Source organism: Pan troglodytes, chromosome 17 (assembly GCF_028858775.2).
Source record: "Pan troglodytes isolate AG18354 chromosome 17, NHGRI_mPanTro3-v2.0_pri, whole genome shotgun sequence".
In the NCBI taxonomy this organism is placed as follows: domain Eukaryota; kingdom Metazoa; phylum Chordata; class Mammalia; order Primates; family Hominidae; genus Pan; species Pan troglodytes.
Genome location: NC_072415.2, coordinates 43,628,799 through 43,656,538, shown reverse-complemented (window position 1 = coordinate 43,656,538; position 27,740 = coordinate 43,628,799). Strand labels below are relative to the sequence as shown.

Genomic DNA, 27,740 nt, shown 5'->3' with positions numbered 1-27,740 from the left:
TTCTTTTTTTTTTGAGATGGAGTCTCACTCTGTTGCCCAGGCTGGAGTGCAGTGGCATGATCTTGGCTCACTGCAACCTATGCCTCCTGGGTTCAAGTGATTCTCCTGCCTCAGCCTCCTGAGTAGCTGGGATTACAGGGGCCCACCACGCCCAGCTAATTTTTGTATTTTTAGTAGAGACGGGGTTTTCCCATGTTGGCCAGGATGGTCTCGAACTCCTGACCTCAGGTGATCCACCCGGCTCAGCCTCCCAAAGTGCCAGGATTACAGGCATGAGCCACTGCATTCAGCCATTTATTCTTTCAATTTTTGTTTTTACCCATTAACCATCCACACCTCCCACTTCACCATCCCCTCACTCCCCTTCCTAGCCTCTGGTAATCATCCTTCTACTCTCTATGTCCATAAGTTCAACTGTTTTGATTTTTAGGTTCCACAAATAAGTGAGAATATGCAATGTTTGTCTTACTTGGCCTGGTTTATGACTTAAGATAATTATCTCCAGTTTCATCCATGTTGTTGCAAATGACTGAATCTCATTCTTTTTTTATGGCCAAATAGCACTCCATTGTGTATATGTACCACATTTTCTGTATTCATTCATCCTTTGATGGACAGAGGTTGCTTCCAAATCTTAGCTATTGTAAACAGTGTTGCAACAAACATAGGAATGCAGCTACATCTTTGATAAATTGATTTTCTTTCTTTTGGATAGATAACCCACAGTCGGATTGCTGGATCAGATGGTAGTGCAATTTTTAGATTTTTGAGGAACCTCCAAACTGTTCTCCATATTGGTTGTACTAATTTACATTCCCACCAACAGTGTACAAGGGTTCCCTTTTCCCCACACCCTCAGCAGCATTGATTATTGCCTGTCTTTTTGATATAAGTCCTTTTAACTGGGGCAAGATGATACCTCACTGTAGTTTTGATTTATATTTCTCTGATCATCAATGATGTTGAGCACCTTTTCATAAGCCTGTTTTCCATCTGTATGTCTTCTTTTCAGAAATGTCTATTCAACTCTTTTGCTCATTTTTTAATCAGATTATTAGATTTATTCCCTAGTTGTTTGAGCTCTTTATATATTCTGGTTATTAAACCTGGTCAGATGGGTAGTTTGCAGACATTTTCTCCCATTCTGTGGGTTGTCTCTTCACTTTGATGATTGTATCCTTTGCTGTGCAGAAGGTTTTCACTTGATGTGATCCTGTTTGTCCATTTTTGCCTTCGTTGCCTGTGCTTGTGGGGTATTGGGATTTCTATGATTTAAATAGCGAGAGTTTAAATTACAATTAGACATTCTAGTTCATACACCAATTTCAGTCAATTAATGTTTGCATTAAATATATCTCAGAGGAATGATTTTTTTTAAAAAAGTAATGCTTGGAAAATAAATTTATATCAACATTCAAGTTTTTAAAATATTGTCCCATGTTTTCCTTTCACTTTTTTTCTTATTTTTACTTCAATTTGCTTTGAGATATTTTGCTGTTTATTTTATAGTCTTACTATAAATGAAAATATTTGAAAGCCTATAGATTATGTGTCTCACGTGTACAACTGAGTATAATGGTCAGAGTTGAATGGGTCAGTTAGATTTGATTCAGTTTGATGAACAAGAGCAAAGCCATAACTGTGTTATGCTGATAGTCACGGCAATAATTTCACAATATAGATGGTCATAGTATTCTCAATACAACAGTACTACTGTTTCAATAGAGCAAACTAATTTCATATTTCCTCGTTTTCACCCCTTTGGGGCCACAAAAAATGTATTTGAAATTTACTGGTTCCATTAACCACATACTCAACATTTAAAAGCTGCAAAATACTTCTGATTGTGACAAAAAACTCTCCTAAGAATTCCCTAGAAATCTCTTTATAATTCTTTCCTATTAACAAAAAGTAAAAAAAAAAAAAAAAGATGAAGAATGCAGAAGGAAAGTGAATTCATATATGTATATATTTTAAGTCTTATAAACTCACAGCTGAAGGGGAATTCAATCTGTGTTGCTATTGAAAATATATACAGTTTATTGCAATTTAAACGTTTTATTTCCTCACAATTTGACATGATTAGAATGACTGAAGAAAATTTTTTAAACACTAGCATAGCTTAAAAATGAGCAAACAAATAAAAAACTGAAAGGTTTGGATGTATTCACATCCTTGTCAGTCTGTTATAACGCATGTAATGGAATCAGCTTGGAGTCGGCACTCAAATTTTGTTATAAACAAAATAATAAAAAGAGAAAGACACACACACACATACACAGAGGAAGAGAGAGACAACAGAGAAGGAGAGAAAGGAAGATAAAAGGATGCAAAATGGATTTCAAGAACCCAACTTTTATTAAATATTTATTTTCCATTGTAATATCTCTTCATTTAATTTTTAAAGCCTAGCAAGTTATTTTAAGCAATTCTAACATAAAAATTACCCTTCCAACATTTTCCAAGTGTGCAGTACAATACTGTCAGCCACATCCACATGGTTGTGCAGTAGTGCTCAGAACCAACCCACCTCCACCCTTTCATGACGGAAACCCTATAACTTTAGAAGACTCCCCAGTAGCTCCTCCCCAAGTGCTGAAAACCCTCATTCTACTTTATGTTTCTTTGTCTTTGTTTACTTTTGATACCTTATAAGTGGCATCACACAATATTTGTTTTTTTGTGGTTGGCTTATATCACTTTGCACAATGTCCTTAAGTTCATCCATGCTGTAGTATGACAGGGTTTCTTTCATTTTGAAGCTGTATAGTATTCTATTGTATGTATGTACCATATTTTCTTTATTCATTTATCTGTCAAGAGATGTTTAGGCTTCTTCCACCACTTGGTTATTGTGAGTAACTTTCTTCATGTCATTTTATATTCAATTGAAAACTGTCAATTGTTCCATCTCCAATCTGCCCACATTGTTATTTTGATTTCCTAATTTTAGTTTTTAGCAAAGATGTTGAAAATGTGCATCTGTGCTTACTTAACATTCACTATATATTTTTTCTTATTCAATGCAGATATTTAGATAACAATAAGGTAGTCCTGTTCAAGGTGAAATAGCACTCTGAGGTGATAAATAATGGAATGCTGTCTGTCCTTGCAGGATGAGTCTGCTCCAGCTGACAAACAGTGTAAACCAGAGGCGACCCAGGCCACTTACTCAACATCAGCTGTTCCAGGCTCACAGGATGTGCTGTACATCAATGGAAATGGGACCTATAGTTACCATAGTTACAGAGGGCTAGGAGGGGGTCTGCTAAATCTGAATGATGCTTCCAGCAGTGGTGAGTATTTATCATAGATTGTGTTTTTTTTTAATTATTATACTTTAAGTTTTAGGGTACATGTGCACATTGCGCAGGTTAGTTACATATGTATACATGTGCCATGCTGGTGCACTGCACCCACTAACTCGTCATCTAGCATTAGAGATATCTCCCAGTGCTATCCCTCCCCCCTCCCCCCACCCCACAACAGTCCCCAGAGTGTGATATTCCCCTTCCTGTGTCCATGTGATCTCATTGTTCAATTCCCACCTATGAGTGAGAATATGCAGTGTTTGGTTTTTTGTTCTTGCGATAGTTTACTGAGAATGATGTTTTCCAATTTCATCCATGTCCCTACAAAGGACATGAACTCATCATTTTTTATGGCTGCATAGTATTCCATGGTGTATATGTGCAACATTTTCTTAATCCAGTCTATCATTGTTGGACATTTGGGTTGGTTCCAATTCTTTGCTATTGTGAATAATGCTGCAATAAACATACGTGTGCATGTGTCTTTATAGCAGCATCATTTATAGTCCTTTGGGTATATACCCAGTAATGGGATGGCTGGGTCAAATGGTATTTCCAGCTCTAGATCCCTGAGGAATCGCCACACTGACTTCCACAATGGTTGAACTAGTTTACAGTCCCACCAACAGTGTAAAAGTGTTCCTATTTCTCCACATCCTCTCCAGCACCTGTTGTTTCCTGACTTTTTAATGATTGCCATTCTAACTGGTGTGAGATGATATCTCATTGTGGTTTTGATTTGCATTTCTCTGATGGCCAGTGATGATGAGCATTTTTCATGTGTTTTTTGGCTGCATAAATGTCTTCTTTTGAGAAGTGTCTGTTCATGTCCTTCACCCACTTTTTGATGGGGTCGTTTGTTTTTTTCTTGTAAATTTGTTTGAGTTCATTGTAGATTCTGGATATTAGCCCTTTGTCAGATGAGTAGGTTGCAAAAATTTTCTCCCATTTTGTAGGTTGCCTGTTCACTCTGATGGTTGTTTCTTTTGCTGTGCAGAAGCTCTTTAGTTTAATTAGATCCCATTTGTCAATTTTGTCTTTTGTTGCCATTGCTTTTGGTGTTTCAGACATGAAGTCCTTGCCCATGCCTATGTCCTGAATGGTAATGCCTAGGTTTTCTTCTAGGGTTTTCATGGTTTTAGGTCTAACGTTTAAGTCTTTAATCCATCTTGAATTTGTTTTTGTGTAAGGTGTAAGGAAGGGATCCAGTTTCAGCTTTCTACATATGGCTAGCCAGTTTTCCCAGCACCATTTATCAAATAGGGAATCCTTTCCCCATTGCTTGTTTTTCTCAGGTTTGTCAAAGATCAGATAGTTGTAGATATGCGGCATTATTTCTGAGGGCTCTGTTCTGTTCCATTGATCTATATCTCTGTTTTGGTACCAGTACCATGCTGTTTTGGTTACTGTAGCCTTGTAGTATAGTTTGAAGTCAGATAGCATGATGCCTCCAGCTTTGTTCTTTTGGCATAGGATTGACCTGGTGATGCGGGCTCTTTTTTGGTTCCATATGAACTTTAAAGTAGTTTGTTCCAATTCTGTGAAGAAAGTCATTGGTAGCTTGATGGGGATGGCATTGAATCTGTAAATTACCTTGGGCAGTATGGCCATTTTCACGATATTGCTTCGTCCTACCCATGAGCATGGAATGTTCTTCCATTTGTTTGTATCTTCTTGTATTTCCTTGAGCAGTGGTTTATAGTTTTCCTTGAAGAGGTCCTTCACATCCACAGCCAATATCATACTGAAAGGGCAAAAACTGGAATCATTCCCTTTGAAAACTGGCACAAGACAGGGATGCCCTCTCTCACCACTCCTATTCAACATAGTGTTGGAAGTTCTGGCCAGGGCAATTAGGCAGGAGAGGGAAATAAAGGGTATTCAATTAGGAAAAGAGGAAATCAAATTGTCCCTGTTTGCAGACGACATGATTGTATATCTAGAAAACCCCATTGTCTCAGCCCAAAATCTCCTTAAGCTGATAAGCAACTTCAGCAAAGTCTCAGGATACAAAATCAATGTACAAAAATCACAAGCATTCTTATACACCAGCAACAGACAAACAGAGAGCCAAATCATGAGTGAACTCCCATTCACAATTGCTTCAAAGAGAATAAAATACCTAGGAATCCAACTTACAAGGGATGTGAAGATTGTGGTTTTTTGCTTTGGTTTTGTTTTCTTTTGGTGAGGGGAGGTGGTGGTAAATTTTTTAAACTTGAGAGAAGAAAATGGATAGACTGTGATGAGAATAGTCCATGAGAATCTGCTATTAATAAAAACAAGGCCATTTAGTACATAATGATTGTCTCTCTACATGGGTGTCTCCCGCTTTTGTTGCTGTCTCTGAAATTGGCAGCACTATTATATAACTGAATGATTGCTGTTTATACTAAAAAAAAAAAACTCAACTAGAGAAATAGCAAATGCTTTTCTTCTAAATAGTGATCCATTCTGCCACCAATGCTGTAATGCACATTATTTCCGTGTTCAAAGAGGCTTTTGATTTGGAAAATTTGAGGGGCCAGGAATTTCTCCAACTTCATGAAACATACACAGTCCTAACTAAGAACATACAAAATGAAACAACACATGGAAAGGACGCATGGGTCTCCAGAAGATAGTTTGTCAATGTCAACGGCATGCTCGGTCAGCAGTGTTGTACTGGATCAAGCCTGTACTGACTCTTGGTTGGTAAATTTTTAGGAATTTTCTGAACTTATATACCAGGTTGAAGTCTAAAGGAGTCTAAAGTCAAAAATTTAACTGTATAATATAAAAGCTATGCATGTATGAGGAAAAAATACATGGATAATGTTCTTATAATTGGGTGGTAAGAAAAACTTTCCTAACTATACTTTAAATCCAGGAGAGAAGTTTCATTACACACACACACACACACACACACACACACACAGACCCCTTTTGCATGACAAAAACACCATAAAGAAGTAAAAAGATAACTGGAAAATGTATTAGATAACTCTACCACAAAGAATTAGCAGGTCAATATATAAAGGTCTTCTATAAAGAAAAACTATACCCAAAATCATATGATAAAAATGCTAGAAAAGAAACACATAATTCACAGAAAGACAATGCAAATGTTCTTTAAATATTTATAAAGTTGTTCAACCTCAGTCACTCCTGATAAGAGAGATGCAATTTCTACCCATCGGTTTAGTAAAAATCCAAATGCTTAACAGAATTTTTTTAACAAGACTGTGGTTACAAAGGTACTATCATGACTAGCTCAATGCAAAAAGTTAGAGTGGAATTTGACAGTATATATTCATAGAAAAAATGAATGTACATTTACCATTTGACCCAGCAATCTCTGTCTTAGGAACCTATTTCAAAGACCCACTGACAAAGTTACAGAAAGAGATATGCTCAAGGCTATTTAGTGCACTGTCATTTATAAATGCAAAAAAAAATGTTGCCAATAAAAGTGCCCAGCAATACATGGCTGACTGATTAAATTATAGCTCATCCAAACAAAAGAGTATAAATAGTAATAGGAACTATCTTTTTTATTTTTAGGACAGGGTTTCACTCTGTTGCCCAGGCTGGAGTGTAGTGGTGTGCCCTTGGCTCACTGCTACCTCTGCCTCCCAGGCTCAAGTGATCCTCCCATCTCAGCCTCCAGAGTAGTTGGTACTACAGGTGCATGCCACCATGCTGGGCTAATTTATTTTTATTTTTATTTTTAGCAGAGACAAAGTTTTTACCATGTTGCCCAGGCTGGTCTTGAACTCCTGATCTCAAGTGATGTGCCCACCTTGGTCTCCCAAACTTCTGGGTTTACAGGTGTAAGCCACCATGCCCAGCCAGGAAATACCTTTATATAATATTATATAGTGATCTCCAGGTAGTGAAAAGTACTTATAGAATGCCAACATTCATGGAATAAGGATTTATACTATTGGATGCATAAACTATAACTTTTTTTAAAAAGTTTATGTAGATGTGGCAGTGGGGAGAAAACAGTATAAGGGGCAGGAATAAAAGCAAGAATATTCCTAATGTGTTTGGTTTTTACACTGTTTTATATATTTAACTTTGGAACTATATATATTTATGTAACTATTAAACTGTTTTTTTAAATTCTTCAAATTAAAAGAAAAGTGATGCAAATAAACTTCAATTGTTTAACGAGTTGTTGGCATAGCCTCACATAGAGAGGAACTCGTCCAAGTGATTCCAAAAATCATAATTTGACTCCATAAGTTTGAAGCCAGTGATTAAACCTTAAAGTATTTTCAGTAATCATATTATTATTTGGGGACTGTTGTCTATATATTGTGGTTAAAAGCAAATTGCCAATTATGTGGGTGTCAGTGAAAGCTAGCATTTTCAGCACGGGTCAAAGTAGACACAGATGTAAAATCAAACATTTAACAAAATGTTTTAAATGATTTAACAAATGATTTAACAAAATGATTTAAACAAAAACTCCGTAGTCTTGTATTTGAATTGGTAGTACCAGTAGGAACTTCCGATGTATTTTTTTGTTTTTTAAAAAACACAAAATATATCTCCTTTTCCCGGAAATGCTTGGAAACCATGGCCAACTTGAATTTAAAATTTTGAATTAGGCTGGGTGAGCTTATATTTTGGGAGAAATTACATTATTAGTCTGAGTTTATACTCTAGGAAATCACTTAGTTTACAGTGCTGGAAGTATGTTTCATATATAGCTAGATAGTTTTGGGGGCTCAATGCAAAATGAAAACATCAAGCCTCTTGTTTAAAACTTAAAAATTTAAGGCATTGACAGTAGAGAATTAACCTAAGCATGGAACTTTTCTAAGCACATGGTACTGTGGGACTACAAACACTTCATGACCCACTTTGCCCTTTTAATTTACTTAGTAAGCCAGAGGAAAGCATTGCTTTTTCATTAAAGGCAGAGAGCTACCAGTGGTAAGAAAGATAACGTATACAAATAAGGAAAAGAATAATACACAAGTGAGAACACTTTGAAAGAGTATTTTGAGAAGAAAAGAGAGCACTCTGGAGCAGCTACCAATCCTGGGTAAAAATTGATAACAAATCCAAAAGAAAGTTTTGTTATGCATTGTTAATGAACAGGGCTCCCAAAGTCCTTCCTGACTTTCAACCAATTCTCTATAGAGGAACCAAAATAATTTTTAAGAAAAGGCAAATCTGATCACGTCACTTCACCATCTAAAACCTTCTATGGGCTTTCATTGTTCTTAGGGAAAGGATGTGAGCCAGCTCTTCCAGCTTCAAGGTCTACTCACCTGAAGTTTTCTTTCACCTGCTTCTCCCCCACTCTCTCCTCATTCATTGCACACCTTTTTTTAAATCCAGAACTCCAAGTCTAGATGAGGTATAGATATACACTCTCATAGTATCCTCAATTTAACCTCTGAAGCATGTATGATAGCGCACACACACACACACACACACACACACACAATCACACAACATTGGTACCTATTCCTCAATTATATTTTTCAGTGGTGCCCAAAAGCCACATAGGAAATTTGGTATAAATCCCAGGTATGCAGGCATATAAGTGTTTAGAAAGCATGTTTTATAAATGCACAGTTTGAATATACATGCTGTAGTACTATGTTGAGGTCTATTTTTTCTGTATGTTTCTCCCCAAAAACTTTCCTATCATAAAATGACAGAGGCTAAAGGGACATGAGAAATCATTTGATAGCAACCACTTCATTGTGTAAAGACCACAAAGAAAGAAACAGGGCTGGAAATTTATGTGACTTGCTCAAGGTCATGTATAATGATTTTGGAGTTGTTTAGTTAATTCATGCCTTGGCTCTTTTTTTTTTTAAGGCAAGGTCTCCCTGTGTTACCTAGGCTGGGGTGCAACTGCAATGCTTCCACCTCAGTCGTCTGAGTAGCTGGGACTATAAGTGCTCACTGCCACACCTGGCTAATTTTTAATTTGATTTTTTTAATTATTTTTTGAGACAGGATATCACTATGTTGCCCAAGCTGGTCTTGAACTCCTGGGCTCATGCAGTCTTCCTGCTTTGGTTCTTATATGATGAGATGATGATATCTCAAGGACACAGCAACCAATAACATCAAACACTTCAGGCTGTCTGTGTACACTTCAAATGAAACAAAAGTAACAGATTAATCAGTATGGCATGCAGAAAATTAAAAATGATGTGAATTTCTTTGAGCAATGACTTTGGGCTGAGTGTAGCTGAATTTAAATAAAAAACAGCAATAACAACAACAAAGATCAAAACACTAATCTTGGCAAACAAAAGCTTTAGTATCAAACCAAAGAGAATTTGTCTAGTGTATATTTGAGAAAGGATTCTAGCAATGTAGTGGTAGCAAGGGAAGTGATGTTTCCCTTGTTAGGTATCAGCTCTAAATACCAGTTTCGTTTTCTTCACCCAAAAAATGTATACCACCTGTAACAATGATATTGTCTCCTGCTCTTTTACTTTTGTTTGTTTAGTTTTTGCTTGTTTTAATCACAGAAAGGCAGCTAGATTGATTGGGCCCACAATGTCCTTTATTTGGGTACTTTCTTCATAAATTCTGGGAATTCCAAATGTTCTGACTTTTTAAAATGGCATTATCATATCTATCATTTCTTCATCTTTAAGACATCAAAATAGTCATTCCCTGTAACAGTTTTGGAGCTGTGGAGAAAGAAACTACATACATATGCATAAATCTTGAGAGCTAAAAAGGACATAACAGAAGATTAGCATTATATTAGATGCCAGCCTCATAGCTGATGGATGACAACTCCAGTTAATCTCAGTTTGAGAATTCTTGAGTTTAGGATTTGTAGAGATCTGAAATGTGTGGAAGGGAGTAGTAACTTCTAAGAGATCAAGTAGAACTAACCTTACATATGATTTAATTTATAAAATAGGTGAAAACAATCAGAATTCAAGCCACTCTCTGGAGAAATTGTGAAGTATGATGCCGGTTGGCAATAGAATTAGGAGTGCAAAGATTGAAGGGGAAATGATGTTTCCAGAACCTTTAAAACAAATGTCATTAAAATAACACTATCCATGCAGATTATATCATGTTCAAGACAAATCTATAGGCAGAAAAATAAAAGAGGATACCTTAGCAGCATTTGAATTTGATTTAAATATTTTGGTGTTCTCATGTTCAAATCTTTGTAACTTTAAGAGAAGCGAAGTTGGATAAGGCAGAATCAATGACATCAAGTAAACAAAAAGAGATATATTCTTCCTCTTCTTGTCTATATGTCAAAATCCTTTAGGACTCTGATTAAATACTTCCTTATTCCACCTCATCATCCTTCCACTCTTTGGAAGATTGATCACTCCCCTGCATGTGTCTTTATTCTAATACCTATCTCATTGAATTGAGAGATACATTTTCAAGAAAATTTCCCATTATACATATGCATTCCTTGAAAGCAGAAACTTCATCTTGTTCACTGTTATATCCCTCTAAGTAAGGTCAGACATATAGCAAGTGCTCAATAATATTTGCTTAATAAGTGAATATTTAGAAAAAATAGAATGATGTCAAAAGGAAAAAGGCTACAGAGATAATTATGTACCTTGGATGGCAGGAGGGAAGGGTTAATCTTAGATAAATCAAAGCAATTGGAGGCAAGGAGAATGATTAAACTGAACTTGGGGATTCTGTGGGTGAAAGAGGAAGGCTCCAGTTCATTCATCAGTTTATGGGTCTACAGTAGTTTTAGAGTTTTATAAACTCCTGTTTAATAGCAATAGAAAATCTTGCCCGATTGGAGACTTCATAGCAAGGAAATATTCTGTCTACCAATGATGCCAGGGTGCCCTTCAAATCCATGATTAGCCAACCTCCATTTGTTTGGAGCTGGCAAGGGGCTGCACCCAACAATCCAAATTTTCAAGTTGGAGAATTATCAAAATGACAGCAGTTACAATCTGTATAAAGAATTTATTCAAATTATCCAACTGAAATGAGGAGCAAGCAAGCAGCCAATCCTCCTGTTATTATCACACCATTTACATAGGACTTTGGACTGCTTTCTTTCTATCAGGAAGTTCACATTGAGCTGTCTAAAGAGGGCAATTGTAGTTCACTGCAGTTATTCATTGGATCTCTTGAGTCTAAATTATATGCATAATGCATAAGTTAACTACTGATGTTTCTGCTCTACAAACTCCGTGGGGGGAGACTTTTCAATTTGTTTTTCAACTCTGTTATAAACTGGGCTGATATACAGACCAAAATCTATCAAGATCAAATTGTAGTAATAATGACCATAATCACTAACATTTGTATGGCAATTTCTAGTTTTCCCAACTCTTAACATTCATTAGCTTCCTTGCTCTTCATTAATATTTGGGGTTTTGGCTTTAATGATTCCTCAGCTCAGGTCCTTTAGTTATGAGCCTAAGGAAACTTGGCCATAAGATTCACCATCACACTAGAACTGGTTTACAGTGGTGTGACTGGCTGTGTGTGTTGATAGTGCCAGAAACCAGCATTCTGAAACATATTTTTCATCTGAAATGTTCAAAGGAGCATTTTTATTCATTCACTGCCTTCACTTCTTACCTCCCTTTTACTTTTCATTCCACGATAACCAGCTTCTCCCCACCATTTTGCTGAAACTGGCCTGGCTAAGTTTATAGTGACTCTACTTATTGCCAAACAAAAGATGGATTTTTGCTCTTTACTTGACTAGATTTCTTAAGCATATTTGAATCTTGATGATTAGAATGTTGAAATGTCCACCCTGTTGGCAACTATGCTTATTATGCCTCTTAGGGGATCTTCACTATATCCAAATGAGTATGGGAATAATCAGTTGGAGTTAAGGATGTCTTCTTAAAGTATGTTCTGTTTTTCTCTTAATACCCTAAGGAGCACAATATTGGAAGAAGGAGAATGTTTCATATCAAACATTTTAGAGAAATATCTTGAAATACATAAATTCTTGAAATACAATTTCATGGTACCTTGTGCTTCTCAGATAATTTTTCTTTTGCTGCCTTTCTAGAATTTCTTTTGTACTCATGCCCCTTCATGCTTGGATTCTCTCAACATCCCACACTTTTCCCTTTAATCCTTGTGTTCTGCATAATGACCAAGATAGAACTCATAGTTCTTACAATTTCAACTAGAAAATACTCCCAAATGTGCATAACAACCCCAATCTTTCCCCTAAGTTTCAGATTTTGTATCCAGTTCTCTACCATGATCTAGACATCCAGAGAAATCTAATATTTGATTTAACAAAATGAATTCTTCATCCCCATGCATACTATTACCTGTCTCTGGGGTTATCTCATGCAGAGATACCCTCCCTTGCATCTGACTCATATCAGCTATTATGTTCCCTAAGATACCGTTTCTGTTTACCTCACTAATTTTCTGGCTAAATTTTCTTCCAATATGTTCCCATGATATTCTAAGCGTATTTCTTATTATTTTACCTGTCCATTATGTGCTGCTTTCTAGACTATAGACTATGCACAAGGGCAGGCAAGGTGACATTTTTAAAACTGTCTTACTACCAAGTGTTAGTAGGTAACTACCTTATATGAGTGTTCAATAAATATTAAATGGATAGATGAATGACCGAGTGAAAGAAATTGCTTCAATAAAATATTATGCCTCTTAAGGGATCTTGACTAAATCCAGTTGACCATGGGAGATAATCACTTGAAGTTGAGGATGTCTTCTTAAAGTTTGTTCTCTTTTTCTCTTAATATCCTGAAGAGCACAACATTGGAAGAAGGGAAATGTTTCATATCAAACGTTTTAGAGAAATATCTTGAAATACATAAATTCTGCTTTGAAATCTATTAAGCTTAAACCCCTAGTTCAGGAAAGACATGTTTACCATAATTAACCAGGGTCATAGGAAAGTGTGCTTTTCTTCTTTAGCTTACACTCTTAATAGCTTGTTCTGGCTCACTAACCATATGCAAAGATGTAGTGCAGATGTGTGGGGAGGGAACCATTGTCATCCTGCTCCAGGAGACCAGCTGGATGTTTCTTTTGTGTGAAAAACACATAAAGTCTATTATGTAAAACTTTGTAGATAATAATTTTATAGAGTATAGCCTAAAAGTAATTCACAGAAGCTAAGCAATCCCCCACGGTGAATTTGTATGACCTTTACACAATTGGAAGATCTGCGTGGTAGTAACATATTATGTGAAGAAAAGTGACTGTGTGATCTAATTGAAGTAAACGTAACTGGAATTATGCAGTTATTATATATCCAAGGAGGTCCAATGAAACCTGAGTGAGTTGTCAAAGCACATTCTGCAGCACACAGTGAAACTTTGGTTATAAAAGAAACAATGTGTTATATTTAGGAATTTTTTCTGCCAGTGTGCAGCTTGCTGAAGCTCTCCCATCTGTTTCCTTGATGACCTGACTTAAAGTATTTTCCTATTTTAAACTCTACTAATTTGTATCCATATTTTGATTGTTTTCTCTTTCTTTCAAATATAATTTTATGTAGGCCTGTGCCATCTAACATTATAGCCACTATCCATATGTGGCTATTGAAATTAAACAAAATTCATAATTTAGTTCCTCCACTGGGATCTATTTCAAGTTTTCAATAGGCAAAATAGTGAGAGCCTACTGATTTAACAACACAAAGAAACATTCCCATCATCACAGAAGTTTCAGTTGGACAGTACTGATTCCAAACTCAACTCTTCTCACCTTATTCACATTATTGTACTGGCCTTTGGGTCATTTTGTCATTGCAGAATACCTTTTCTATGTCTATTCCATCAGGTTCTTTGTATTTAATCATTTATCATATATCATTCACTCCTCAATGAGATAAATGGGGTCAATGAACAACCTTGTAGAAACTTAATGCTGATTCTTAAATAGTAATGTTTTTAGTTCAAACTGCCTGGCTTTTAAATAACATCCGGTCATGTTAAGGTTCTGAGAAGAACTAATCCCAGTGTGAGTTATAATGTAGGCATTGAAAACCACTTTGGCATAGGCTAGGATTACTTAAAAACTAGAAACAAAACAAATTTTAAAAGAATTTAATTGTGACAGAATTTGAAACTGTGTAATGTTTAAGGAAAGCAAGCTTAAACTCAAGGTATTTGAAATGTGACCACATTTTTGACACTGAGCTTATTCTTTGTTTCCAGATTTCCCACAAATAGTATGATAATGACCTATAATTTAATTGATATTGTGAATTATTTATAAAGATATATATTGAGATACATAGATTCAGAGAGATGATGCTTATTTGTAAATTTTGATGATTTACAATTATGTTAATCATTTGCTGAAAAATTGAAAGTAAAATTGTGTGAAAAATTATCTGCAAATATAATTAAGCAGCTTTCAGTTTATCTGGCTGAGCCCTCAAATCTTTCACTGGTTTACTGCAGGGCAGAAAGCCTCCAAGAAAGGCCCTGAAAAGGGAGGTGAGTGACCCTGTGTGTTCCCTGAACTATCCAGCACTTGTAATTGGTTTTATAGTTCAACATTGATCAGGCTTTTCTGGCAGCAGCTTCCTAAAAGCCTGTTCTCTAACTGTACAGTAAAATGGATATTTATATACTCTTAAGAGCCTCTTGGGAATTTTGTGGTGTGCCTACTCACTGAAGGGAAGGAATGAAAAGTATCCTAGGACCTTCCTTCTTGAGTCTGCTAGTAAACTGTTTAGGGTCTTTCCAGGTGACATGGGCTCATTACAGTTGGCTTGGGTTGTTTTCTTTAAACAGCCTTCTTTGAACTTTGACACATCCTCTGGGGAGCTATCTGAACAAACCAGTTAAATATCACTGGTCTCACCAGCCCTCTGCCACTTAGGAAGGGGTTCTCCTGGGGATCTCAGAATGTCCTGCTTTTTCAGGAAGTCAGAAATCTCACTCTTTATATGGACATTGAGCCAGCCATTGTCCACATTACCCTTTCCTGGGCTCGGGTACTGATGGAATTTCCAGAAATAGGAACCAAGCTTATTTGCATTTGCCTACCTCCACTACAGAGCTTGGGTCTGTCTACTTGAATCATTCCAAGAGTGTAGTCATGCTAAATGTGTCTTCATTTTTCCCTCTTCATAAACTTTTCAACCTTTGAGCATGATGACGATTATTATGCTAACATCTTCTTTTGTGATTTCAAGGCACAAGTTAATTTTTAAATGTCATTTGGCTCTTAACTCACTTAAAAATGTTTTTTCTGTAAACCTTTTTTTCATCCACGAACAATTGCTAGAACTAGTGGAAGTAGATACATTTGAATGTGAGTCCACACAGTGCAAGTTTTGCCTCCTGAGTTGTTGCTTGGTCCACTCACTAAAATTCAGAATTAAAACTGATTACAAAATTAAATGTGTGATTGACGAACATTCTGGCCAATATCTAAATGGCCACAGAGGGAAACAAATTATTTCTTATAATTTAAACCCATTAGGAAATATAATCCTCTTGTGTGTTCTGAATGGATCTAAAAGTAGCTTGTACAGTCTTCTGAATTTAGGATTTTTTTTGTTGGTGCCTATTTCAGGTGATATAGGTTATTATGTCTTTTGTGTTCTTTGGGACAATATTACAAGAATTTTTTTTTACATTTTATTCCTGAAAGCATATTTATGAGCACAGTTTATCCATAATTGTGAAGGAGGTCATACTATGTTTATTTTCATTGTGTTTTTTCAAATCAGACATATCTTTTGTACATTTATAATATACTCAGCTCTCCATGTTTACATCCTTTAAAAGCCATTCTTCATGCACCACTCTGTCCATCTATGGTCTGCTCCCATGATTTCTTCTGTTTCTTGTAAAATATTAATTGGTTTTTTTCAGGAATATAATATATCAGCATTAACTATGCCATACAGTAGATTTCTTGAACTTACTCCTCTAATCTAACTGTAAACTTGCACTCTTTTGCCAACATCTCCACAATATTCCCTACTCCCTATTCACCCCAGCCTCTGGCAACCACCATTCCACTCTCTACTATGTGAACAAATTCTTTGGATTCCACATATGAGTGAGATCATGCAGCATCTGTCTTTTTGTTCCTGGTTTATTTCACTTCATATAATGCCCTTCTTGAAAACTGCTAAGTGAGTAGAAGTAAAATGTTCTCACTACAAAATAACTAGGTGAGGTAATGCTTTTGTTAATTAGCTAGATTTAACCATTCCATGATGTATGTGTACTTCAAAACCTCATGTTGTTCATGATAAATACATACAATTTATGCCATTTAAAAAATAAATTTGAATAAAATACTAATTTGCTTTCTAAGCAACTTAATAACAAAGGTGAGAAATGAGGAGACAGGCATTAACATTAATGGGAATCCATCCACCCTGCCTTTCTTCATATACAAGAAATTATGCTGTCTAGGTTCACGAAAATGATTGTGCTTTATTTTTAAACCTCTGGATGTTTGATGAAGCAATGTAAATATTTGATAAGAAATCACTAAGAGAAGTCAGACAGATGTATTCTACATCTAAGTACAGATTCTTTAAATTTTCTATTCCTTAAAATTGTAATTTTGCCTTCATGGCTTATTGACTAATAGTATAAAAGAAGTCGGTATTTCAGTGTAAATACTCTATATTTCATATGAGTTACAGTTTCATAACATAAAAAATATGTTTATGGTTGGATGATTGTAGATTAAATGTGATTTCTTAAATATGCAGAATATCCATGCTTGCTGACCTTTGGTTTAGTTTAGTGATTCAACTTAATTATAGTCTACTATTTGCTAGACTTCCATCATTTATTCATTTACAAACTTAGAGCCTGGTTTTCTCTTCCTTACCTTAAATTATTAGACTCTAAGAGCAAAAAGGATACTCTAGAGGTAGCAGGATCTACCCACCCCAATTTCATCCCCACTCCCAAAGCAACAAATATTAAAATTAGCTTGTCTATAAAACACTTACACATCTTCTTAATATGTAAGTTGATTAAGATTTGCTGATTCTCATTTGACAAAAAGTAAAAAAGAAGTCTCTTAGAAGTTTAAAAACAAATGGATCAAACTTAAACCATCTCATGTGTACTTTGTCCTATAAATATATACCTTATAAATATGAACTTATATTTATAGTATTCTATATAAATATCTTATGTGCTGTAATATTATTTTATAATTATTATCTACTTACAGTAAAATTTGAGGGACTTAAAATATGTGAATACAGATGACATATCATAGGTACCTACATATTTGTTAGGTTATTGATAGTGACAGGAAGCAGCAAATTGCCAAAAAGAGGACCATTTTTTTAATGTTGTACTTTAAAACAGTGAGACAAATCATTTCACAGCACCTTATGAAATTTTTAATAATATTTTCCAATATAATAATGACTAAACTGAGGGTTGTATTGGATTTTTATAATACTAATATATTATAGTATCCTTATCAGCTATCAATTTCATTGTTAATTACTAGTAATCTCAATTCCAGAGGAGCTAATTCTTCACTAATTCATGTGTCTTACCTTATGAGGCATCAGTGTTTCTGTTATAGATTTTCACTGTCCCAAGTTTTTAAAGGAGTGGAATAAACTACCAAATTTAATCACTCTGGGATAAACGTGTGTGTGTGTGTGTGTGTGTGTGTGTGTGTGTGTGTGAAATACAGGAATTTAAAATATTTCATATAACCATTAAACATACAGAACAAAAAGCAACTCCTATTAAATCTTGTATTGTTGTAACAGGCATCTATGTTATAGTGAACATGTCTTAGTAATTATCTCAAAATATTGAACGTGATTTAGAATACCTTCCCTTTGGGATATTATAAGGGAATTCTCCTGAATAGAGTATATAAATGTGATGGTTAATTGTATGTGTCAACTTGACTGGGCTATAAGATGCCCAACATATGACCTACCATTTTTCTATATATGTCTGTGAGGTGTTTCTGTATGAGATTAACATTTGAATCAGGGTGGGCTCAGTGGCTCACACCTATAATCCTAGCTGAAGCAGGTGGTTTGCTTGAGCCCAGATGTTCGAGACCAGCCTGGGCAACATAGCAAATCCCCATCTCTGAAAAAAAAAAAAAATTACCCAGGTGCCCAGGTGTAGTAGCATGGCCTGTAGCCCCAGATACTCTGGAGGCTGAGGTGGGACGATCACTCGAGCTCTAGAGGTCAAGCCTGCAGTGAGTCATGATCATGTCACTCCACCTGAGAATGGGCAACAGAGTAAGACTCTCTCAAAAAAAAAAAAAAAAGATAAAGAATCAGTAGACTGAGTAAAGCATATTGCCCTCCCTAATGTAGGTGGACATCATCCCATCAATTGAAGACTTGAGAAGGACAAAAAAGGTTTAGTAAGAGGGAATTCTCCTGCATGACTTCTTGAGCCAAGACATTGGTCTTTTTTTACTTTTGGAGTCAAGCTGAAATATTAGTTCTCCTTGGGCCTTGAGCCTCCTGGATCTTGGACTAAGAGTCAGCTCTCTTGAATCTCAGGTCTTCACACTCAGACTGGAACTACACAACTGGCCCTTCTGGATCTCTAGCTTGCTGACTACAGATCTTGGGACTTTTCAATCTATATAATTGCATGAGCCAATTCTATATATATATGGAATTGTGTGTGTGTGTGTGTGTGTGTGTGTGTGTGTGTGTGTGTGTGTTTACATACACACACATTAGAGTCTTAACTTTCCAGGGATTTCCAGAGATTAGTATGAATTGTGGTAAGCAAGGGGCGTGATAAGACGAAAACCTCCAAAATGCCCTGAGGAAATACCAGACAGTTTTATTCTTTTACAAATTTATTTTATTTCACTTTTAAGGGAACAGAAAATCAATAGGCCGCAATTTTTTACTGTCAGTTGTAAAACTTATCTGTACATTTGTGTTTATTCAATCTATTTCCAGAAATATTTGAAGACTCTTTAAAGATGTAAATTAAATATTCTAGCTTTGTTAGAGCACTGATAACTCAAGAAAATAGTAAAAATTTACTAATGAGTTTGAACTTGAACACAAGTTTAATCTCCAAATGATGAAATCTCATTTAATATACAGACAAAAATTATGCAGCACACAGCTATAAGATAGTAAAATTAGCAAGTGGAAAACCCAGGTTCAAATCTTAATGTAGAAACTTCCAAGCTATGTGAATTTAGGCAAACAATTAACCCCCTACGGTATTTACAAGTAAACTATAAATAGTACTATTTTCCTTGTTTATTTGTCAGCTTGTTGAAACAGGAGAAATGAAGTTGAATTATGAATGGTAGGGGAGTACAAATCATAAGATTCTCTTTTCTTTAACAGTGGCCAGAGAACCCAATGGTCTAAGCAATTGTGATATTTTTTACCTCATAGGCTCTCTGAAGAATAATAAATTCATGCTTTATTCTTTCTGGTTTTAGGGATTGCTTCCTGTTATTTGAAAATGTATACATGTATGTAAATATATACATAAATAATACAGTAAATCATTATGCCATTATGTAGTATGTTTGTTCAGCTTAAGTTAAAAAGTAACTCTTCTCTCTCCTGCAGTATTTGTATCTTTTCCCAGAAGCCAAAAATTGCCTGGAAACAGAAGCATGCTAGGAGTCTTTCCCTTTACAAATTTCTAAAACTGCTGGGACACTGATTCTCACTTTAGGTTATCCTGTGATTTATCAAAGGATTAGTTAGGTCTCCACAAAATACTGAATTTGAAGCTTGGGTAGAAAGGTCATTTACTCAATAAACTCAGTCAGTTTACATAGCTGAGTACTGAGAATTAGCAAATGCAAGTAGAGGAAAGATTAGAAAGGCCAATGTGGCAAATAACTGCTTCTCTTTAAATTTAATGTGTAGAAAACCCTCTTAGATAAAAAGCAAAATGCTGAGATGTTCAACAGCAATTTTTCTCTCTTTTTTTAAACAAGGTGAATTTAGATCAGAAAAATGAAATAAAACACAAATGGATAAAGACAGTGGGAAAAGAAGATTTTAAAATGTTTTAATTGGTGTAAAAATTTAGAATTTAAAAAAAGCAAGTCCAGGAGATTTGAGTTTTGCAGTACTTAATTTTTCAAACGTGTGGGAGATTGATATTTACAGTCTTAAACTAAAATTAATCTTTTAAGTAAACATTCAAAATTGCCCTCAAATCAGTCCAGGAATATATTATGAAGGAGATCTAATTTAACCTGCAAATGCTGTCAATGTTTGATCCTTAGCTTTGCTAGAAGGAAGTCTTACAACTTTGGTGGGGGAGTACAGTCTATAAGGTTCTCTTTTCTCCCTTGCATAATGCCTTAAACAGTTACTTGGCCTTGACAGTGATACATTTCTTGCTTTTTGTATTTTCTTAAGTATGTGTACAATATGTATCTTAGCAACTTGTTACATTGTAGAAAAGGATACTATTTATTGGTAACCTAATATTGATTAATCAGTGTTAACTAAATAGAGAAGTGTAAACTTAATAACATCAGGAGGAGTTAAGTATTTGAAAGCACAATCATATTAGGGTTACAGTTAGACCTAACTGGTTTGAAAATGGCTTTGGTTTGACATAGACTGCAGAAGAGACAAATAGTTACCACCAAACTGTAGTATCAATCTTTTCTCTAATCAAAGGGTAAGTTATCTGAAGATGGAGGGTTCCAAGACCTTATACTTACATCTCATATTTGGTTCTGTTGTTATCCACCATTTGTTAAAGGACAAATTCTCAGGTGGATGCATAAATAAAATGTAGTTTTTTTTTATAGCAGTGACTCAGATAAAATACAATCTTGCAGAAGTATTGAAAGAATTTTTATGTGAGGGTATATGACATTACAGCTGTCCCTCTGTGTCAGTGGGCTCCATAGCTCCAGACTGAACCAACTGCAGATCAAAAATACTGGAAAAAAATCGAAAGTAACAATACAACAAAAATAATACAAATGAAAACATACAGTATAACAAATATTTATATAGCATTTACGTTATATTCAGTATTATAAGTAATCGAGAGATGATTTTAAACATATCAGAGGATGCACATGGGTTATATCTAAATACTGTGCCATTTAATATAAAGGACTTGAGTATCCTGGATTTTGGTATCCTGGACCCAAGTCCCTAAGGATACTGAGGAACCACTGTAATTGGCTTTAATATGAAAGCTTAGGGGAATTAAATATTTATTAACTAATAATGAGAGTAACTGTTCACCAGAAGGTTACAATTGTCTAGGTACTATTGATATGATTTGGCTCGGTTTCCCCACCCAAATCTCATCTCAAATTGTAATCCCCATAATCACTACTTGTTGAGAGAGGGACATGACAGGAGGTGATTAAATCATGGGAAAGGTTTCCCTCATGCTGTTCTCATGAAGGTAAGTGAGTTCTCATGAGATCCGATGGTTTTGTTAGTGTTTGACAGTTCCTTCTTCACATACTGTCTCACCTGCCACCATATAAGATGTGTTAACTTCTGCTTCTGCCATGATTGTAAGTTTCCTGGGGCCTCCCCAGGCATGCAGAATTATGGCTCAGTTAAACCTCTTTCCTTTATAAATTATCCAGTCTCAGGTATTTCCTTATAGCAGTGTGAGAATAGACTAATATAGGAAATTGGTACCATAGACAGGGGGAAACTGCTATAAAGATAACCTGAAAATGTGGAAGCAACTTTCGAACTGGGTAAGGGGCAGCAGTTGGAACAGTTTGGAGGGCTCAGAGGAAAACAGGAAGATGTGGGACAGTTTGGAACTTCCTAGAGACTTGTTGAATGGTTTTGACCAAAATGCTGATAATGATGTGGACAATGAAGTCCAGGTTGAAGTGGTCTCAGGTGGAGATGAGAAACTTCTTGGGAACTGGAGCAAAGGTCACTCTTGCTATGCTGGTGGCAATTTGCCACTGCCCTAGATCTGTGGAACTTTGAACTTGAGAGGGATGATCTGAAATTAGAACATGTTTCAAACAGAAACAGGGCATACAAGTGAGAAAATTTTGCAGTCTCACAATGAGATAGAAAAGAAAAACCCATTTCTGGGGAGAAATTCAAGCCAGCTACAGAAATTTGCATAAGTAGTGAGGAGCAGAATGTCAATACCAAGACAAAGGGGAAAATGTCTCCATGGCATGTCAGAGATCTTGGCAGCAGTAACTCCCATCATAGGCCTGGAGGTCTAGGAGGAACAAATGGTTTCCTGGGCCAAGCCCAGGACTTGCTGCTGTGTGCAGCCTTGGGACTTGGTGCCCTGCATCCCAGCCACTCCAGCTCCAGTTGTGGCTAAAAGGGGCCAAGGTAAAGGTTCAGCCATTGCTTCAGGGGATGCAGTCCCCAAGCCTTTGTGGCTTCCACATGGTGATTGACCTGCTGGTGTACAGAAGTCAAGATTTGAGGCTTCGGAACCTCTGCCTAGATTTTGTAGGCTGTATGGGAACACCTGGATATCCAGGCAGAAGTCTGCTGCAGGGATGGAGCCCTCATGGAGAACCTCCATTAGGGCTGTGTGGAAGGGAAATGTGGGATTGGAGTCCCCACATGGAGTCCCCACTGGAGCACTGCCTAGAAGAGGGCCACCATCCTCCAGACCCCAGAATAGTAGATCCACTGACAACTTGCACCATGTGCTTGAAAAAGCCTCAGTCACTCAATGCCAGCCCATGAGGGAGCTGCCCAAGGCTGTGAGAGACCACCCTGTGCATCAGCATGCCCTGGATGTGAGACATGAGTCAAAGAAGATCATTTCAGAGCTTTAAGATTTAATGACTGCCCAACTGGGTTTCAGACTTGTATGGGGCCTGTAGCCTCTTTGTTTTGGCCAGTTTCTCCCATTTGGAATGAAAGCATTTATGCAATGCCTGTATCCCCACTGTATCTTGGAAGTAACTATTATTATTATTATTATTATTATACTTTAAGTTTAGGGTACATATGCACAATGTGCAGGTTAGTTACATATGTATACATGTGACATGCTGGTGTGCTGCACCCATTAACTCATCATCTAGCATTAGGTATATCTCCCAATGCTATCCCTCCCCTCTTCCCCTACCCCACAACAGTCCCCAGAGTGTGACGTTCCCCTACCTGTGTCCATGTGTTCTCATTGTTCAATTCCCACCTATAAGTGAGAATATGTGGTGTTTGGTTTTTTGTTCTTGCGATAGTTTACTGAGAATGATGTTTTCCAATTTCATCCATGTCCCTACAAAGGACATGAACTCATCATTTTTTATGGCTGCATAGTATTCCATGGTGTATATGTGCCACATTTTCTTAATCCAGTCTATCATGGTTGGACATTTGGCTTGGTTCCAAGTCTTTGCTATTGTGAATAGTGCCGCAATAAACATACGTGTGCATGTGTCTTTATAGCAGCATGATTTATCGTCCTTTGGGTATATTCCCAGTAATGGGATGGCTGGGTCAAATGGTATTTCTAGTTCTAGATCCCTGAGGAATCACCACACTGACTTCCACAATGGTTGAACTAGTTTACAGTCCCACCAACAGTGTAAAAGTGTTCCTATTTCTCCACATCCTCTCCAGTACCTGTTGTTTCCTGACTTTTTAATGATTGCCATTCTAACTGGTGTGAGATGATATCTCATTGTGGTTTTGATTTGCATTTCTCTGATGGCCAGTGATGGTGAGCATTTTTTCATGTGTTTTTTGGCTGCATAAATGTCTTCTTTTGAGAAGTGTCTATTCATGTCCTTCACCCACTTTTTGATAGGGCTCTTTGTTTTTTTCTTGTAAATTTGTTTGAGTTCATTGTAGATTCTGGATATTAGCCCTTTGTCAGATGAGTAGGTTGCGAAAATTTTCTCCCATTTTGTGGGTTGCCTGTTCACTCTGATGGTAGTCTCTTTTGCTGTGCAGAAGCTCTTGAGTTTAATTAGATCCCATTTGTCAATTTTGGCTTCTGTTGCCAATGCTTTTGGTGTTTTAGACATGAAATCCTTGCCCATGCCCATGTCCTGAACGGTAATGCCTATGTTTTCTTCTAGGGTTTTTATGGTTTTAGGTCTAACGTTTAAGTCTTTAATCCATCTTGAATTAATTTTTGTATAAGGTGTAAGGAAGGGATCCAGTTTCAGCTTTCTACATATGGCTAGCCAGTTTTCCCAGCACCATTTATTAAATAGGGAATCCTTTCCCCATTGCTTGTTTTTCTCAGGTTTGTCAAAGATCAGATAGTTGTAGATATGCGGCATTATTTCTGAGGGCACTGTTCTGTTCCATTGATCTATATCTCTGTTTTGGTACCAGTACCATGCTATTTTGGTTACTGTAGCCTTGTAGTATAGTTTGAAGTCAGGTAGCATGATGCCTCCAGCTTTGTTCTTTTGGCTTAGGTTTGACTTGGCGATGTGGGCTCTTTTTTGGTTCCATATGAACTTGAAAGTAGTTTTTTCCAATTCTGTGAAGAAAGTCATTGGTAGTTTGATGGGGATGTCATTGAATCTATAAATTACCTTGGGCAGTATGGCCATTTTCATGATATGGATTCTTCCTACCCATGAGCATGGAATGTTCTTCCATTTGTTTGTATCCTCTTTTATTTAATTGAGCAGTGGTTTGTAGTTCTCCTTGAAGAGGTCCTTCATGTCCCTTGTAAGGTGGATTTCTAGCTATTTTATTCTCTTTGAAGCAATTGTGAATGGGAGTTCACTCATGATTTGGCTCTCTGTTTGTCTGTTATTGATGTATAAGAATGTTTTTGATTTTTGTACATTGATTTTGTATCCTGAGACTTTGCTGATGTTGATATACCGCTGGCAAGACTAATAAAGAAGAAAAGAGAGAAGAATCAAATAGAAACAATAAAAAATGATAAAGGGGATATCACCACCAATCCCACAGAAATACAAACTCCCATTAGAGAATACTACAAACACCTCTACACAAATAAACTTGAAAATCCAGAAGAAATGGATAAATTCCTTGACACATACACTCTCCCAAGACTAAACCAGGAAGAAGTTGAATCTCTGAATAGACCAATAACAGGAGTTGAAATTGTGGCAATAATCAATAGCTTACCAACAAAAAAGAGTCCAGGACCAGATGGATTCACAGCCAAATTCTACCAGAGGTACAAGGAGGAACTGGTACCATTCCTTCTGAAACTATTCCAATCAATAGAACAAGAGGGACTCCTCCCTAACTCATTTTATGAGGCCAGCATCATCCTGATACCAAAGCTGGGCAGAGACACAACCAAAAAAGAGAATTTTAGACCAATATCCTTGATGAACATTGATGCAAAAATCCTCAATAAAATACTGGCAAACCGAATCCAGCAGCAGATCAAAAAGCTTATCCACTATGATCAAGTGAGCTTCATCCCTCGGATGCAAGGCTGGTTCAATATATGCAAATCAATAAATGTAATCCAGCATATAAACAGAACCAAAGACAAAAACCACATGATTATCTCAATAGATGCAGAAAAGGCCTTTGACAAAATTCAACAACTCTTCATGCTAAAAACTCTCAATAAATTAGGTATTGATGGGACATATCTCAAAATAATAAGAGCTATCTATGACAAACCCACAGCCAATATCATACTGAATGGGCAAAAACTGGAAGCATTCCCTTTGAAAACTGGCACAAGAGAGGGATGCCCTCTCTCACCACTCCTATTCAACATAGTGTTGGAAGTTCTGGCCAGGGCAATTAGGCAGGAGAAGGAAATAAAGTGTATTCAATTAGGAAAAGAGGAAGTCAAATTGTCCCTGTTTGCAGACGACATGATTCTATATCTAGAAAACTCCATTGTTTCAGCCCAAAATCTCCTTAAGCTGATAAGCAACTTCAGCAAAGTCTCAGGAAGTAACTATTATGTTTGTGCAAAAGTAACAATCACTAACTTGCACAAACTCCTAGACAGAAGGGCATTGCCTTGTCTCAGATGAGACTTAGGACTTGGACTTTTGGGTTAATGCTGGAATGAGTTAAGGTTTTGGGAGACTGTCAGGGAGGCATGATTGGTTTTGAAATGTAAAAAGGATGTGAGATTTGTGGGGAGGTAGGGGCAGAATATGGTTTGGCTCTGCGTCTTCACCCAAATCTCCTCTCAAATTGTAATTCCCATTATCCCCATGTGTTTTGGGAGGGACCTAGTGGGAGGTTATTGGATCATGGGGGTGGTTTCCCCCATGCTGTTCTCATGATAGTGAGTTTTCACAAGATCTGATAGTTTTATAAGTGTTTGACAGTTCCACCTTCACATGTGCTCTCTCGCCTGCCACCTTGTAAGATATGCCTGCTTTCCTTCTGCCATGACTGTAAGTTTCCTGAGGCCTCCCCAGCCATGCATAACTGTGAGTCAATTAAACCTCTTTCCTTTTTAAAATAACCCAGTCTTGGGTATTTATTTTCATTTTATTTATTTATTTTTGAGACAGATTCTCACTCTGTCCCCCAGGCTGGAGTGTAGTGGCATGATCTTGGCCCACTGAAACCTCTGCCTCCTGAGCTCAAGCCATTCTCCTGCTTAGCCTCCCAATTAGCTGGGATTACAGGTGCCCACCACCATGCCGGGCTAATTTTTGTATTTTTAGTAGAGACTAGGTTTCACCATGTTGGTCAGGCTGGTCTTATACACCTGACCACAAGTGATCCACCCACCTCGGCCTCCCAAAGTGCTAGGATTACAGGCGTAAGCCACTATGCCTGGCCTCTGGTATTTATAGCAGTATAAGAATGGACTGATACAACTATGTACCCCAATAATAAAGCCTCAAAATTAAATTAAAAAGTAACAAAATAGCAAGGAGAAATTGAAAGTCAAAATGATAGCCATAGAGTTTTGACACAAGTCTCTCAGAAAAACAAAAAACAAACAAAAAAAGATACACCAGAAAAACATTTGCATTTGAAACAAATAATTAAAATTTAATCTAATAGCTATATCTAGAATCTGACCCCCAACTGTCTAACAATACATATTCTTTCACATATATTGACCACCTAAGCAAATGGAAACATCCAAATAATCATTAACATACAGATCGCATTGTGTTGAGAACTATTTATAATTATCAAAGATGAAAATGCTACATAACTAGATTTATGGAATATAACTAATTTAGTATTTTGGCATACACATTAGAAAAAAATATAAAGTTAATGAACCAATGATTTAACCTGAGAAGTCAAAACAGAGAAAACCCAAAGACAATAGAATAAGTGAAAAAATTGATTAAATACAAATCAAAGAAGCAATAGGGAAGACTAACAAAGGCAAAAGCAGCATTCTTGAAAGGGCTTTTTAAAAAATATGACAAGATGAATAAAGACAGATGAAACATAATAGAAATTTTAAAAAATAAAAGTTTAAACAGTATAAAATTAATATTTTTATACCATTATACTTGAAAGTTTAGAGATATTAGACCATGTTTTACAAAAGCATAATTGGCCAATATTAATTCAAAAATGGATATTCCAAATGAACTTGTAACCAT

At 36.4% G+C, this 27,740-nt stretch overlaps 1 protein-coding gene across 17 annotated transcripts in view; it reads left to right on the top strand.

Moving 5' to 3' along the window:
* NOL4 (nucleolar protein 4) overlaps positions 1-27,740 on the top strand; it is a 381,831-nt gene that overhangs the window by 346,355 nt on the left and 7,736 nt on the right. For all 17 annotated transcript variants that reach the window (XM_063795583.1, XM_063795581.1, XM_063795584.1 and 14 more), the window contains one exon: positions 3,116-3,296. In XM_063795583.1, the coding sequence (XP_063651653.1) occupies positions 3,116-3,296 (181 nt within the window). The remainder of the gene's footprint in view (positions 1-3,115; positions 3,297-27,740) is intronic.